At 38.0% G+C, this 13,906-nt stretch overlaps 1 protein-coding gene and 1 long non-coding RNA gene across 3 annotated transcripts; both read right to left on the reverse strand.

Annotated features, from left to right (window-relative positions):
- Positions 1-3,234: 3,234 nt before the first annotated feature.
- On the reverse strand, positions 3,235-5,820 carry LOC105166428 (adenylate cyclase). 2 transcript variants are annotated; one of them, XM_011085772.3, is made up of 2 exons: positions 4,799-5,815; positions 3,235-3,557 (listed from the first exon to the last, which is right to left on the reverse strand). In XM_011085772.3, coding segments are annotated over exons 1-2 (606 nt in total). In that variant the 5' UTR covers positions 5,404-5,815; the 3' UTR covers positions 3,235-3,556. The 2 variants fall into 2 exon arrangements, with proteins under 2 accessions (XP_011084074.1, XP_088739001.1); XM_088882875.1 differs by lacking the exon at positions 3,235-3,557 and having other exon boundaries at positions 4,717-5,820.
- Positions 5,821-9,086: 3,266 nt separating this feature from the next.
- LOC148787559 (uncharacterized) lies at positions 9,087-12,072 on the reverse strand. Its single transcript, XR_016066353.1, has 2 exons — positions 11,281-12,072; positions 9,087-10,712 (listed from the first exon to the last, which is right to left on the reverse strand). It is a non-coding gene; the product is annotated as an uncharacterized LOC148787559 (long non-coding RNA).
- Positions 12,073-13,906: the final 1,834 nt, after the last annotated feature.

Below are 13,906 nucleotides of genomic sequence, written 5' to 3' on the forward strand. Positions count from 1 at the left end.
AAGCCTCTTACTTGCTCCTAGTTGTTTTATTTCTTGAAAAATATGTCAACTGATAGTACTGATAAGAAAGCGGCCGATGAGATGATAATAGTCTCGGTAGGCTCTTTTGAAGAAGAGGGGGAAAACACTGTGACCTCTGATTCCGCTTCCCACAATGGAGGTGAGAGCGAGGAAGAAGGGAACACTAGGAAGTAGAAGGAGAGAAAGAAAGTGGATGAGAGATTGGTGGCAACCGAGGTTAAATCTTTGAGGTTGATGTGGTGAACATAAGGAAGAAATATGGAATACCTGCTGAATTTGTGATTCAAGTCCCTGCTCTGGATGCCGCCCTAATTTTTCTCCTGAGGAGTTTCTATGCTTTTGCTTTGTCCAGTTGGAAGATGGTTTGCGTTTTCCTATTCATAAGTTCTTTTCTGTTGTGGCAACTTTGTTTAATGGCCTTTAAAGTTTAAACCAATCAATCCCCAAATCTTTCAGCTTGTTATTGATTTTTACAGTTTGGTGAGAAATCTAGGGGAGACCCCCTCTGCTGCACAATTTCACTCTTTCTTTCTGCTCAAGAGCGCAGGGCCTGGCCTGTTCTATTTCACTTCTTAAGGGAAAGCTAAGTTCCCCCCAACTGAGTCCTCTGTGAAGGAGTGAAAACTCCTATGCTTTGGAGGTTTCCTCCTATATGGATTTCAAGCCCCCCCTTAATAACTTAAGTACTCTATCTGAACTCACCTTGTTGCTTTCTAGAATTTGCTGGAATATTTGAATATTTTCCTTTTGACCCTCACAAGTTGGTTCACCTTACTATTCTCCATCGCTTCAGGCTGAGCCCAAAAGAGGAGAATATGGATCATGCTGCTAGTATTTCTTTATACAGCCTTTTGTTTGTTGTTTTCCTACTGCAAGAGAATTTTAGATAAATCCTAATTTTAGTTTGATACCTGGATTTTGGTAGAGAAGATGTTCCAGAAACTACTGCAAAATAGAGTTGTAAAGGGGGAGAAGACCCCTAGTGTCGGCTTCTCCACCACATGCACCCTACTAAAGAGCCCCATCAACCCTTACTAGTTCTATTTCAACTGGAGATCCCAAGGGCAAGCGCCCAACGGACCCATTGCCTATACTTATGAAGAGAGCAGTTCTTCTCTTGGAATTCCCGCTATCTGGTGTTGTACGTCTTGGAGGTCTTTTTGAAGACACTCCAAACGAGCCAGCCACTTCTCGGGGACCTCTGGTGGATTTGCTGGAGGGGACGCTTGTACCCTAGTAGGGGGGACCCCTATCATAGCGACGCATTCTCCTAGGAGAGTTCTTTCCGTTCCTCCTTGAAGGGTGCTTGCTTCCAGCGTGGGGGCTGGACAAGTAGGGACTAGTATCGCAATCTGCTCTTATACAGCCACTGCAACCACTTGTTGGATCACGCCCAGTAGGGCTAAGGAAAGTTCGCCTGATGTAGTGTCGGAGGAGGTGCTTCGCCTTGGAGGATCAGCCAATGGCTCCGTTACTTGGGGAGACAGCATCGGAACCGGGAAGGCTGGGATGGACCCTCCTACTAGTGCTAAGGAGACCCTTGCAACAACCTGCAGAAACTGATCGTTGTTTGGTACCTCCGCAGTTTTTTGCTTGTTAGCGGGATTGCTGGGGGATCTACATGATATCTCACGCTTTTAACTCAAATTTCCCAAAGACGGCGCCAATTAATGCGTGCAATTTTAGCATATGTCCAAAGTTCTTGGATCTCGATATTGAATTTGAGCTAATTGAGTGAAAGCTATTGAGAAAGAGGACCTACAAAATAAAACGTTAGCACTCAGATGCTTAAATTAGTTCCGAACTTAAGAAGAGATGAGTATAAGAATAAATTATGACGACAAATTATGATAAGAATGAGAATTTCGTATATAAGAGCACGAAATTAGAGTAGTAGAGTAACAATAAGAGGAGTTCTCGAGTGTGGAAGAGGATGCTTGCCGAGGGATACTTCCCCTATTTATAAAGAGGGAGTTCCCCTGTAATAGGAGTCTTGCTGAAGAGAATCCGCATGGCCAGCGAGAAAGGTGGGATTCGTGGAAATTCTTACCGAGTGAGAAATTCTTTCAAATTGAAGAATCCAACCTCTTGAGGGCACCTTCCTTCCTACAAGCTAGCTTTGGAGGTCTCCGGATCGGGCTTCCTCCTTAGGCCGTATTTGACGAAGTATGCTCCCTTCCTTGATTAGACTGTGTTGTGGGGGGCGTCTTTTTGGGCTGAGCCTAGTAGGCCTCCCCTTTAGGCCGAACTATATTGTAGGAGACCCCCTTCTTGGGCCAAGCATGGTGATTTGGGCGGAATGCCTCTCTCTTGAGTTGGTGGGCCTATATTTAGGCCTATCACTCATTCTAGGGTCAATCTCTTTTAGGCCATACCCATTAATCTCTTTTGGTTAGTTCATCACAAAAATTGAATAGAACCATAACAAAATGAACTCGTTGTCAGACAGATGTTAAAATCATAAAGGATTTGTAATTTTTCAAACAATAAAAAATATTTGTAATTACGTCAAACTTCAAAAGAGGTGGTTGTAATTCACCCTACACATATTATATTTATCCATTTATAAGTATAAAAATATACATAAGAATATAAAATGAAAAGCAAAATTAAAAAATTATGTTATTGTTTTTCCTTAACACAACATTTTTAGTTCAAATTTTAACAAAAATAAGCCAAGTGTAAACAGAAAATTTTAGAAGAGGTCTAAATGCAATTTCAATTTTTTGTTTAAGAAAAATATAATCTTACATTTTCAAACAAAATCTAAATATAATTAACTTATATTAATTTATCGTTACATACAACCACTTATATAATTAAAATAATATAATAATCTTTGCTGTCATTATTCCATATGAGAACAATCTAATTTTAAGAAAATTAAGTACAAATCCAATGAAAAGTAAGACAAACTTTGAATGTATGAAGTTTTAACAATATAATATTAATTAAAGGTTGGTGAAACTATGAAATGAGGAGCGAATAGCAGAAGGCAGCCACGCTTTCTATGAGAACAGTGCAATGAGTGAGAAGCTAAGATCCGTCATTCTATACCAATCATAGATGTAGGAATATATTTGAGAATGGCCGTTCTATTCTCACTCCATTCCTACATAAGAATCACCTCTAGAGAAGCAATCAGAGTTCTCGCAAGACAAAAGCCCAACAAGGATAGCACTACAACATAACTCAACCAGGAATCAATCAAAATGCAAAACAGAGAAGTTTCATTTGATACTACTGAACCAAGTAACAACTCTGACATTCCACAATTTCAATATGAGAAATTATTAAACCTCCACCCTGGAATGAAAGAAACTGGGGCATTTCCAGAAGTTCTTCAGAAGAAATGATAGAAACAGAGAAACTACAAAATATAAGGTTCCCTCTCTTGGCCATCCACAGCAGCATATAATAACCATAAGAAGACCATTTTCGGCAAGTGGCTAAAGCAGCTGCAAACATGGATAAATTCTTTGCTTCACTCTGCTCCTTAACGTATGCTACTAATCATTATCATCCAGGCACATAGCCTGAATCAAAACAAAGAGCAGCACATCCATTGATTAAACAGGACATCTAAAAATTCCAGTTAGACAGAAACAATATGAGCAATATGTGAAAACACAATAAATAGGATGCAAATGACTCATACATATATCAAAGGAGATATATAGCCCAATCTACCTTAGACAAATTTTGCAGCAAGAGGAAAGGTTATTACCGTTTTAACATAATATAGATGAATGTATTAAAGCCGTGTGGCTTTATTAAGGAATGCACAATGCTAACTTTCTCTATTGTTCATAGATTGGACGTGACTCAACGTTGGACATAATAAGCAGTAAATGATTCTCCTCACTAAAACCTTAAGATTTTAGATGAGGTGAGCCGGCCAAACAAGAGATCTTGAGTATGAATCTCACCACTACCCATTTATTAGAAAGAGTTTCACATATTAGGTTTTACAAAAACGAATGCTGTCTGCACGTGGCATGTTAGAGATATTAGATATTAAACGTTTTTCCTCTCTAAAAGTTAGATGGGATGGTTAATTTAATACTTAACAATGTAACACTTTGACAACATTGAGCTGCTTTTCAGGTTTACACGAATAACTAAAAACCAAAGACTAAATTTTATCTGGATATGCTTTTGGGAGCTCCTTGTTAATATATATACATCCAGTACACAACATTAATGTCAGAGAGTGAAACAGCAAGGTAATTGTAAACAAAAAGCCTAACAGGACTTAGACATAACAAAGCTACAGAGACTGACTTGCTTGATCATCCTAGTTAAGCAGAGTAAGTAAATGATAAGCCAACCTATGCAACTATGTTTTTCTGTTCCCTAACAAATCAGCTCTGTTGTGGCTATCAAAAAGAAACTAATAACCCACTAGAAAGCAAATACCCCTTCTCACTTCACTGATTAAAATAGTTCCTAAAGTTGGGATTAGAAAACTGCACAGTATTAACAATTGAATAAACCCTTCGGCCTAAGAATTGAATGTGATGATATAATAAGACGGAATAATGAATTATTTACATACAAGCACATTGCACTCAATGCAAAGATAGTACTACCAAAGTTCAGAAAATGGAGTCACATGAAGAAACTCTACAACGATATATATGATGCTAAGAACAAAACCAACTAAAAGGAGAACATAGCAAGAGAACACATGAATTATCCACCACAAAGAAATTCAGGATATGAATTTGAAGGGTGAATGTGGTACTGTGATCACAAGCAACTACAAATTACTTACTAAGAAGGCAACTTTCCAGCACGGAAAATGGCAAACTTGGACATAACAGAATCAGAGTACTCAATTCCATTTTCCTTGAAGTATTCTTCGATCATCCCCTTGATTCTCTCAGGTTCTATGCTCTCGCACTCAACCTCATACATATCCCCAAAGTCGTATTTAACCTCATCCACCTCCAATTTCACCCCATTCCATTCACACACACTCCTAACATTCCTAAACCCTCCTAACCCCACAAATCCCTTGACCCCAAATTCCTCCTTTACCCTCCTCAAAACCCTTGAATCCACGTCCATTAGTTTTTGGGGGTCCTCAAAACACGCCTTCCCGATTGCAGAGTCCACCTCCTCCTCGTCTTCCTCGACACGGCTGACGCCATTAGCGAGGACGGCTTTGGCCTTAAGGCAAACGAAACATTTGGGAAGGTGGGTTTCCTCGTGGAAGCGGAGACGAAGCACGGCCCGCTGCGAGCTCAGCTCGGAGGCTGATCCATCGAAGAAAGTGTTGTGTTGGTGGTGAGTGGCGATGTGAAATGGAGAGAGTAAAGATAGGAGCTTCTGGTGGGAGGATTTGTTTGGCAATCGGAGCTTTACTTCGACCTCCATTATCAATCTCGAAAATAAACCCGTACTGATTAACTATAAAAACTTGATTTTCAAGTATAACGGCGTTACGTGGGTTTTCTTTGATTTGGATGCTTACACTCAAGAGGAGAGACCGATGCGGTGGGACTTGGAGGAGGTATCGTGGGAAGAGCGGTCAAAGTGATGGAGGAGGGAGGAGGCTGCAGTGGACGAGGGGGCGGCAGCGGAGGACGACGCAGCGGCGGCGGCGCGTTTGCGGGCTTCTTCGAGTTCTTCCTTATCTTCAACTTTGACTTCGATTTTAGTAGGTTTCCGTCTGAGCATCTCGCCCCTCTCCGCACGCCGAGCGACACTGACAGGCTGAGGAGGTTTCGATGTTTGATAATGTGGTTGCTTGCTTTCAGTACTACCAATTTGGAGGCACAGATGGTCCAAAGCCCACTTGAAAATTTGGGCATCATTTGGGTGAACCCTGCCTCTTTACCAATAATTTTATTTATTTTTTTAAGAAATAATTAAACTATCGAAAATTTGATATAATTACACATAAATTTTATATAGTAGGAGAAATCATATTTAACACTTCTGATGTTATTTTTATCTAACAAATGTGTTTCTCCATTAGTCAAAACTGATCCAATTTACTGATATTAACAAAAAATAATCAGAAAAAATCTATATTAACCCCTGATTGACTTATTACTGACTTATTGCTGTTTCAATAAATTTTTTTATAACCAAATTACCCTTATACGTTTTCATACATTAATGCATACAAGGAAGTATATTTTCACCATTATAATAGTAGTTTAATTCGAAAAAAATATTTAACCTGCAATAAATCGATAATAAGTCAATCGAGGGTAAATATCAATTTTTATTAAGTTTCTTTTTGTTAAAATCAACAAATTTATTGAATGTTAACTAAAAGAGGAACTTATTTGTTAGATGGAAGCGAACTTCAAGAATGTTAAATGTAATTTCCCAAACTACAAGGGTCAACATATAATTTCACCAAACTTCAGTGAAGAAGTGCGTAGTTAGCCCTTATTTTAATTATACCAGTCGTTCCAACACACTTCTTCATTTAAATAAAAAGAAAAAAATTATTAATACTTACCTAGAAAAAACTTATAATATAGCCACAATATAACATATCATCTTTCGTAAAAGATACTATAACTGATATGATTGCTTATTGATACATAATAATAAACTACAATATTTGAATATTATGTATATAGATATATATAGATAATAAGAAAAAGTATAGATTAGTATGTTTATATATATGTTGAAAATATAATAATTTTTTCTTTTATAATTATTGTGTTTATCTAAAAAAAAAATTAATCGGAGAATTACTTCGTGATTATCAATTAGAAAATTTAAATAATTTTAGAATTTTCACTAATGATAAAGGTAGGTCAATTATATAAAAACTTATCTACTATGTTATTCAAAATTACTCAAAGATAGGAAATTTGTAATAGTAAAATAATAGATTTGGAGAAGTAGCACAAAAGTAAATCACAAGAGCAGAAATTTCTCTTTCAATTTTCATATTTTTTCCGGTCCTCATATTTTCAATTGGTAAAAGTGAGAATTTTAAATTTTATAGAGTTATTTTTTAAAATCGTCCATCAATAGAAATGCCAATGATTTACACTTCAATATTCAGTGATAAATTCAATAATTATTATACCTTTTTATGTATCTATAAGATGCAATCTCTCCAACTTTATTATTTTTTTATTCAAATCTCAAAACTTTAATGTAGGGTACAGAACCAAAGTGGTATTCCTTATCAACGAAAGATTATCCAACTATTACACTTGATTTTGGAGTACGAAACTCCTTAGGATTACAAATAATGAAAGAATACACAAAATAAAGAGATAAAAAGAATAAATTGTAATTTTGAAAGAGGCTCAGGAACAAGCCAGATTCAGACAAGAGGGTAATTGGTCACTTGGCACCGTACCCGCAGAAACCTTCAGCCCACGGTTGCTCCTCACTCAGAGTAATCGGATCACAGAGATCGAACCAGAAAATCGGCACACACAATAACTTAGATTTCCTCCTCTTGATCCCTTCTCTAAACGATGGAATTCTTTTTAGTATATTTAATGTTATATTGTAGGGTAGTGAGAGGACTGGACTCCTCTTTAAATAAGACATAAGATGTAAGTCTAGGAGTCTTCCCATCAAAGCACCTATTGGTTGAGTAATAACTATTAATAATTATACATATTGGTTGAGTCACAACTCTTTACAAGCCAATTATCTCTAATAATAAAATAAATATTATATATAGGCAATATTCTAATATTTCTGCCAATGAAAACCTAAAAATTCTTTTTTGTTTTCTACAAGAATAATGTCATTGCCTAAAATGGGAAGGAGGGCTCTCTGTTTTATGTTTCAATAGATTTTCTGTCTTTTGTGCTGTTTCTGTGCATTTTTTTCATCAATTTTTGGGCAATTTTTTCATCAGTTCTAGGCAGTTCTTTCATCAACCTTTCATCCCTTGTAGTTTTTTCATAAATTTTGGGCCTATTTTGTTGTGTTTTCATTGGAAGAATATGTTTATTTTTTTTTTAAAATTGTGTTTTATATTAAACTATGGTGTCAAATCAATACATTTTCAATGAGACTATGTACCGAAACAAACATTTTTCACTTTAATTACTATTTCAAAAGCTAAAAATTGAAAACAAAGTTACAAACGAACAGGCTCTTCAATCTTCTAGAATTCAAGAAATCAATTTATGACCCATATAGAATTCTCAAAAAGTTGGAACGTTTCAAGCTCTAAACATTCCTCTAGGTATGGAGTGTCATGCAATTCAAATTTCAGAGTTTCAGGGCTGAGAATTGGAGGTAGCTCTTCTAGATCTTGCACCTTCTTGCCCATTGAAATCAGGCTTTGTTGGCAAGACAAGGAAAGGCTGAATAATATTATATTATTTATATTGTCAAACCATGTACTAAAACACGACCATGTTCTCCTACTCCGTCAGACTTAAAACCTATTTTAATAGAATGGCCAAACCTGTAAAAATTTATAAAGATTAGAGACTAAAACTATAGCACATGCACGTTAGGGATCAAAAGCAAATGAATGACTATATATAGGGACCAAAAATACAATTTTTCCTATATTCGTTGATATCTTATCTTTTCACCCTATTTGATATATTGATAAAAGAAACATTAAAATTCAATGCACATCATGTCAACAAACTTATATGATATATTCCTTTTGTGTTGAAAGGAAAAAAGAAAACATCTCAAATATTTTACTACGACTAGTAAGAGCAATGTTAGTTGCTATTGTAGTGCTTTGGTCCAATGCTTTTGATTTTAGCTTCCCTTTCATGTATTGCTGCATATTAGGTTGAAGTGCATATTGAGTGCAGTATTTTTCTATTTGGCCCATGTGGTAATGTTAGTCCATTATAGAAACCTTTTGGTTAAGTAATTATATATATACTAGTAACTACGAGGCGCATTGCGCGTGAATCAATAACTTTTTTTATACTCTTTTTGGAAATATTAAGCTAATGCAAAATGTTTTCAATTATAAAAAGAAATAGATTAAGATATACTTCAATTTATGTATATATATATTTGAGTTAAAAGCGATCAAATTCATTAATACGTAAAATAAACCAAAACACTAATAAGTCTGATTAGACATGTTTTACCTAGTCGCGTAGGTCTCAAACCATTCACCAGCATAACCAAACACACTAAATAACAGACTCATATGCCCTATTTAAATTCCTACCAATCACAATAACCAAACCCATACCATTGACTCAAGAAAAGAAGATATTACAAGCAGACTCTGCTTCTATTAAGAACCCTATGATAATTTTCTAATTCCACCTCAGCATCTCTCCACACACTCATAGGATCCAGAATCCTTCCCTCCATAAGTTGCTTACATCTATTCTGGCAAATAGTCCAACACAGGGTAAAGAAGTGCCATTTGTCTATTTCGCATCCTTGTTGTACGAGCTGAATCACCCACTCCGCCACCCCTTCGTTCCATGCCGAAATAACTCTCCACGGGATGCAAGACAAAGCCCACATCCGCTATGCAAAAGGACATTCCAAGAAGATATGTTTAGTAGATTCTATTGGCAAACCGCAAGCCCCGCAACACATTTCAATACCTGGTTCACGTCGCCCTATTTTAACCAGAGTGGGCAGAGTTTCTAGACATAATCGCCACATAAATAACCTCACCCTTGATTAGACCTTCGCGCCCTAAATCAGCGCCCACAGCTTCCTCCTTTGGGTTGTAGAATTTAAATCCATTGCAGATGATGAAGCCACCTCCCTCTCTCGCATAAGCCTAGCGTGCAAGTACGCACTACATACCGTGAACTATCCCGTCTATGAAACCGCCACCTCCATCTCCCCTCTTGTGTCGTTGGCTCCTCTATTCATTAACAATCTTTCTCTAGTAACTCTTGAGGTGCAGTACACTCCTTCAAGTTAGTGAAGGCCGCCGACCTAACATGGCATCCCAAAATGAATCTTGAGCGAAATATCAAGCCTTCAGTACACAACTCAACAAAGCATTCGACTGGGTCAATACTCTCCACCCTTGCTTGGCTAATAAAGCCCAATTAAACTCTTTCAAATCTCGAAAACCTAATCCCCCCTGAGATGTAGGCCGGCATTGCTAGGCAACCCAATGGGTTCGTTTATCCCCCCTCGAGTGCCACCAAAAATTAGTGATAGCGACTTTTAAGCGAAAAAGATAATCTTGTGGTTAGAAACAGGACATTGCGTAGGTGGGTAGTGATTGCAGGCCCAATTTAATCAACACGTGTTTTGCCTCCTGCGAGAGTAATTTAGAATTCCACCTACATACCCTCTTCCATATACGGTCTCATTTATCCTTGAATAGTGCCCCTCTAGACCTCCCACTTGACGATGGCAAACCCAAGTATCAACCATGACATGGAACTAGCTGTACATTCAAAATGTCTGCCAATTGAGCTTTCCTTCTCTCAGACATTCGACCCCCTACCACCATGCTAAACTAGTGAAAATTAATCACCTGCTCCGAAGCTCCTTCATAACTACTCACTATCCTCCGAATCTCTTCCAATTAGGATTCATGTGCCTCACAGAACACCAACGTATCATCAGCAAATAACAAATGTGATATTGGGGTGCATTCTTTGCCACCGCTACTCCCGCCAGCCGTCCTTAACACTCCACCACCTGCATCAATCGGGATAGCGCCTCTGCACTAAAGATAAATAATATGGAGATAGCGGGTCACCCTGATGGATACCTCTTTTCGGCTGTAAAAACCCAAAAGGTTCACTATTAAGCATAAACGAATAATAGACAGTCGTAACCAGCAACATAATAAGATTAACGAATCTATGATAAAGGCCTAGTCTAAGAAGCACTCCCCTAAGAAATAACCACTCCACCCTATCATATGCCTTGCTCATGTCTAGTTTAGCAGTCGCACAACTTCTCTTAGAATGAGTTGAAGTTTTTAAATGGTGATTAATTTCAAACGATAATAAAAAGTTATCAGATATGAGCCTACCCGGAATAAATGCTGATTGAGTTTGAGATATAAAATAATCAAGTAAGCCCTTCAAACGACTAGTTATATACTTAAATGCTATTTTAATCACCACATTACATAAACTAATTGGATGGAGATGAACCACTGTTTCCGGTGTCTCACATTTGGGGACAAGAACCACATGCGTATTATTCATTTTACGGTACAAAACAATGTCATTTAAGACACGAAGGACAGAACAAGACACATCATGCCCCACAATAGGCTAGAGTTTTCAGAACAATAGTGGGGCATGACATTAGGGTCGGGGAATTTTAAAGGAAACATACCGAACACAGCTTGCTTAACCTCAGTGGCCGTAAACGGTTTTCATCTCTGTGGTGACTTGAGGCTTAATGACTGATAGAACCTCATTTAACTGTGACTCCATCGGATGAGAAAAAACAAATATATTCCAAATATAATGAAGTATAACTCCCTGAATGTCTGAATCATTTTCTTTCCACTCGCCAGCTTCATCCTGAATTTGCTTTATACTATTCGATGTCCGAAACGACGTGTGTGAGTGGAAGACTTAGTATTCCCATCTCCCTCCGCCAACCAATGTGTCTTATTTCTCTATTGCTAATAGAGCACTTCCTAACACCGGATTTCCTCAATTGACCATCGGATTCGCCCCATTTCATCATAGGCCATTGTATCTAAGCAAACTGATTGTAATTGGACAAAAACGTTCCTTTAACACTTTAACCCTTCTCCCCAATTTAGTAAAAACATCCCTATCCCACCTAAGCAAACTCACTAATAATTCTTGAATTTTACGCTACAGTCTAAGATTAGGATCCGTTGTCCTACAATCTGACTGCACTTCTCCGACTATAATCATCTAGCCTTAAATCTGAACTGTTTTCTCCGTCGACCCCTATTAAAACTTCTATCCTCGTTCCAACAAATTTGAAGCATTACATGATTAGGATAAGGAACTGTTATACACTTTATACTCGTGTTCATATGTTGCGAATCTAGTTCGAGTTTCCACATGCTCGATCTAACCGAGCCCATACAGTATCCGGATGTTGTCTACGATTACATCAAGTCTGAGGAGCCCCTTGGAAGCCCAAATCTACCAAATCGCTGCGTGATAGGGTATTTCGAAAATGGCAAAATTGCAAAATTAGTCCTGTATGTTTCGGGGGTGGCAAAATTGATCCCGTAGCTATGAAACTGGCAATTTTAGTCCTTTATGTTTAAAATTTGAGCAATTTTGGTCCTTCCGGCCAAAAGTGGCCGAAAATTAACAAATCAAATTGGGGATAGGGTTTCAGCGATAAATAGACATTACTACATAGGTAGCATCTTACGTGGATGCTGGCGTGACAAAAAAAGGTTAACCATCATCCACCACCACCACCACCAGCAAGCCGATCGTCGGAATTTTTTTTCCGACGCGTCTTCGGCCACGCGTACCACCACTAAACTCGTCATCCTACGCTGATTCCAACCCTATAGCATGTGTTTTAATCGGAGTTCAAACATGCCCCCAATTGTTGATTATAGTCTTATCCTAAAAACTAGATTTATTTTCTTTCTCTTCTCAATTCACCGCCGTCCGACCTACCCGCTATTCAACTCCCCATCCTCTGGTGAGTTGATTGCACCCAAGCCCATCCATTTTCATCAACTATTCGGTTGGTTCTCTTCCTTTTTATCTTCACTATTTTTTCTCTGCCCCCACCATTGATTTTTCCGTCATATCTCCGTCACCACCTACCATCTTGCTGGCGGACCAATACCCTTGTGTTCGCTCCCCATGGCACAGACATCCCTCCAATCAGTTTCCGTCAACGGTACATCCACATCATGCCCTCATCATCGGTTGACTTTTTCTTTATATTTTAATTTAGTGGCAATTTTAGTCCTATATGTTTTAATTTAATAGCAATTTTGGTCCTTCCAACCATAATTACCAGTCAGCATCCACGTAAGATGCCACGTGTTTAAGTTGAGATCAATTTGGCAACCAGAACCCTAAGCCCCAATTTGTCCTGCTAATTTTTGGGTAATTTTGGTCGGAAGGACCAAAATTGCCACTAAATGAAAACATATAGGACTAAAATTGCCAGTTCAGTAGTTGCAGGACTAATTTTGCAATTTTACCTTTCGAAAATCGTCAATCTGGCACTGAGATCTGTTCGCCCTAGTTTTCTCATTTGAGCGTAAGATTTCATAATAATCCCCTGCACATATCCACGTTGTATCCCGATTCTCTACTAAGTTGAGTGAGCCGATCCCATACCCTTTTTCGTTTTGCCGTGTCAGTTTACCCATAGAAACCCGTAAACCTCCAATTTATTGTCTGCTTTCCCGAAATCACAACAGCGTCAATGTGATTAACCGAATAGGATCTCAACTGGACTATAATATACTTCCTCCACAACAAAGCTAAAGACCCTGCTCGACCATCTGTTGGAACACTTACACTGAACATATTCAATCAATCTTTTACCTTTTCAAACCTGCTATTTCCACATTTTGTTTCTAACATAAACAACAGCAGAAGCTAGAACTGTCCGACCCATTCTCCGAGCTTTCAAATTGTCGAGGCCACCCCCAATCCCCAACAGTTCCACGCTAGTATCGTCATGGCTCTTGGCGGCGGTGCATTTCCATTCTATCCGCTGTCAGTACTCGCTTCCCCAAGCTCTCTTTTCCCCCTTAATTTATGTGTATATGTATATGAGATGACTATAAACTAGGGGTGGCAAAATAGATTAAAACCGATGGGTTCACCCAACCTAACTAGTTTTGGGTTGGATTGGGTTGGTTATATTTTAAAATAAGTTGATATGAGTTGGAGTTTTAAATAAAATTATATTTTGTATGGATTGAATATGAGTTCATAACGGATTGAATATGGTTGATGATGGGTCTTAATGCGATCTACCATAAATTAAA

Source organism: Sesamum indicum, linkage group LG7 (genome assembly GCF_026168435.1).
Source record: "Sesamum indicum cultivar Baizhima isolate 11 linkage group LG7, ASM2616843v1, whole genome shotgun sequence".
NCBI classification, from domain to species: Eukaryota; Viridiplantae; Streptophyta; class Magnoliopsida; order Lamiales; family Pedaliaceae; genus Sesamum; species Sesamum indicum.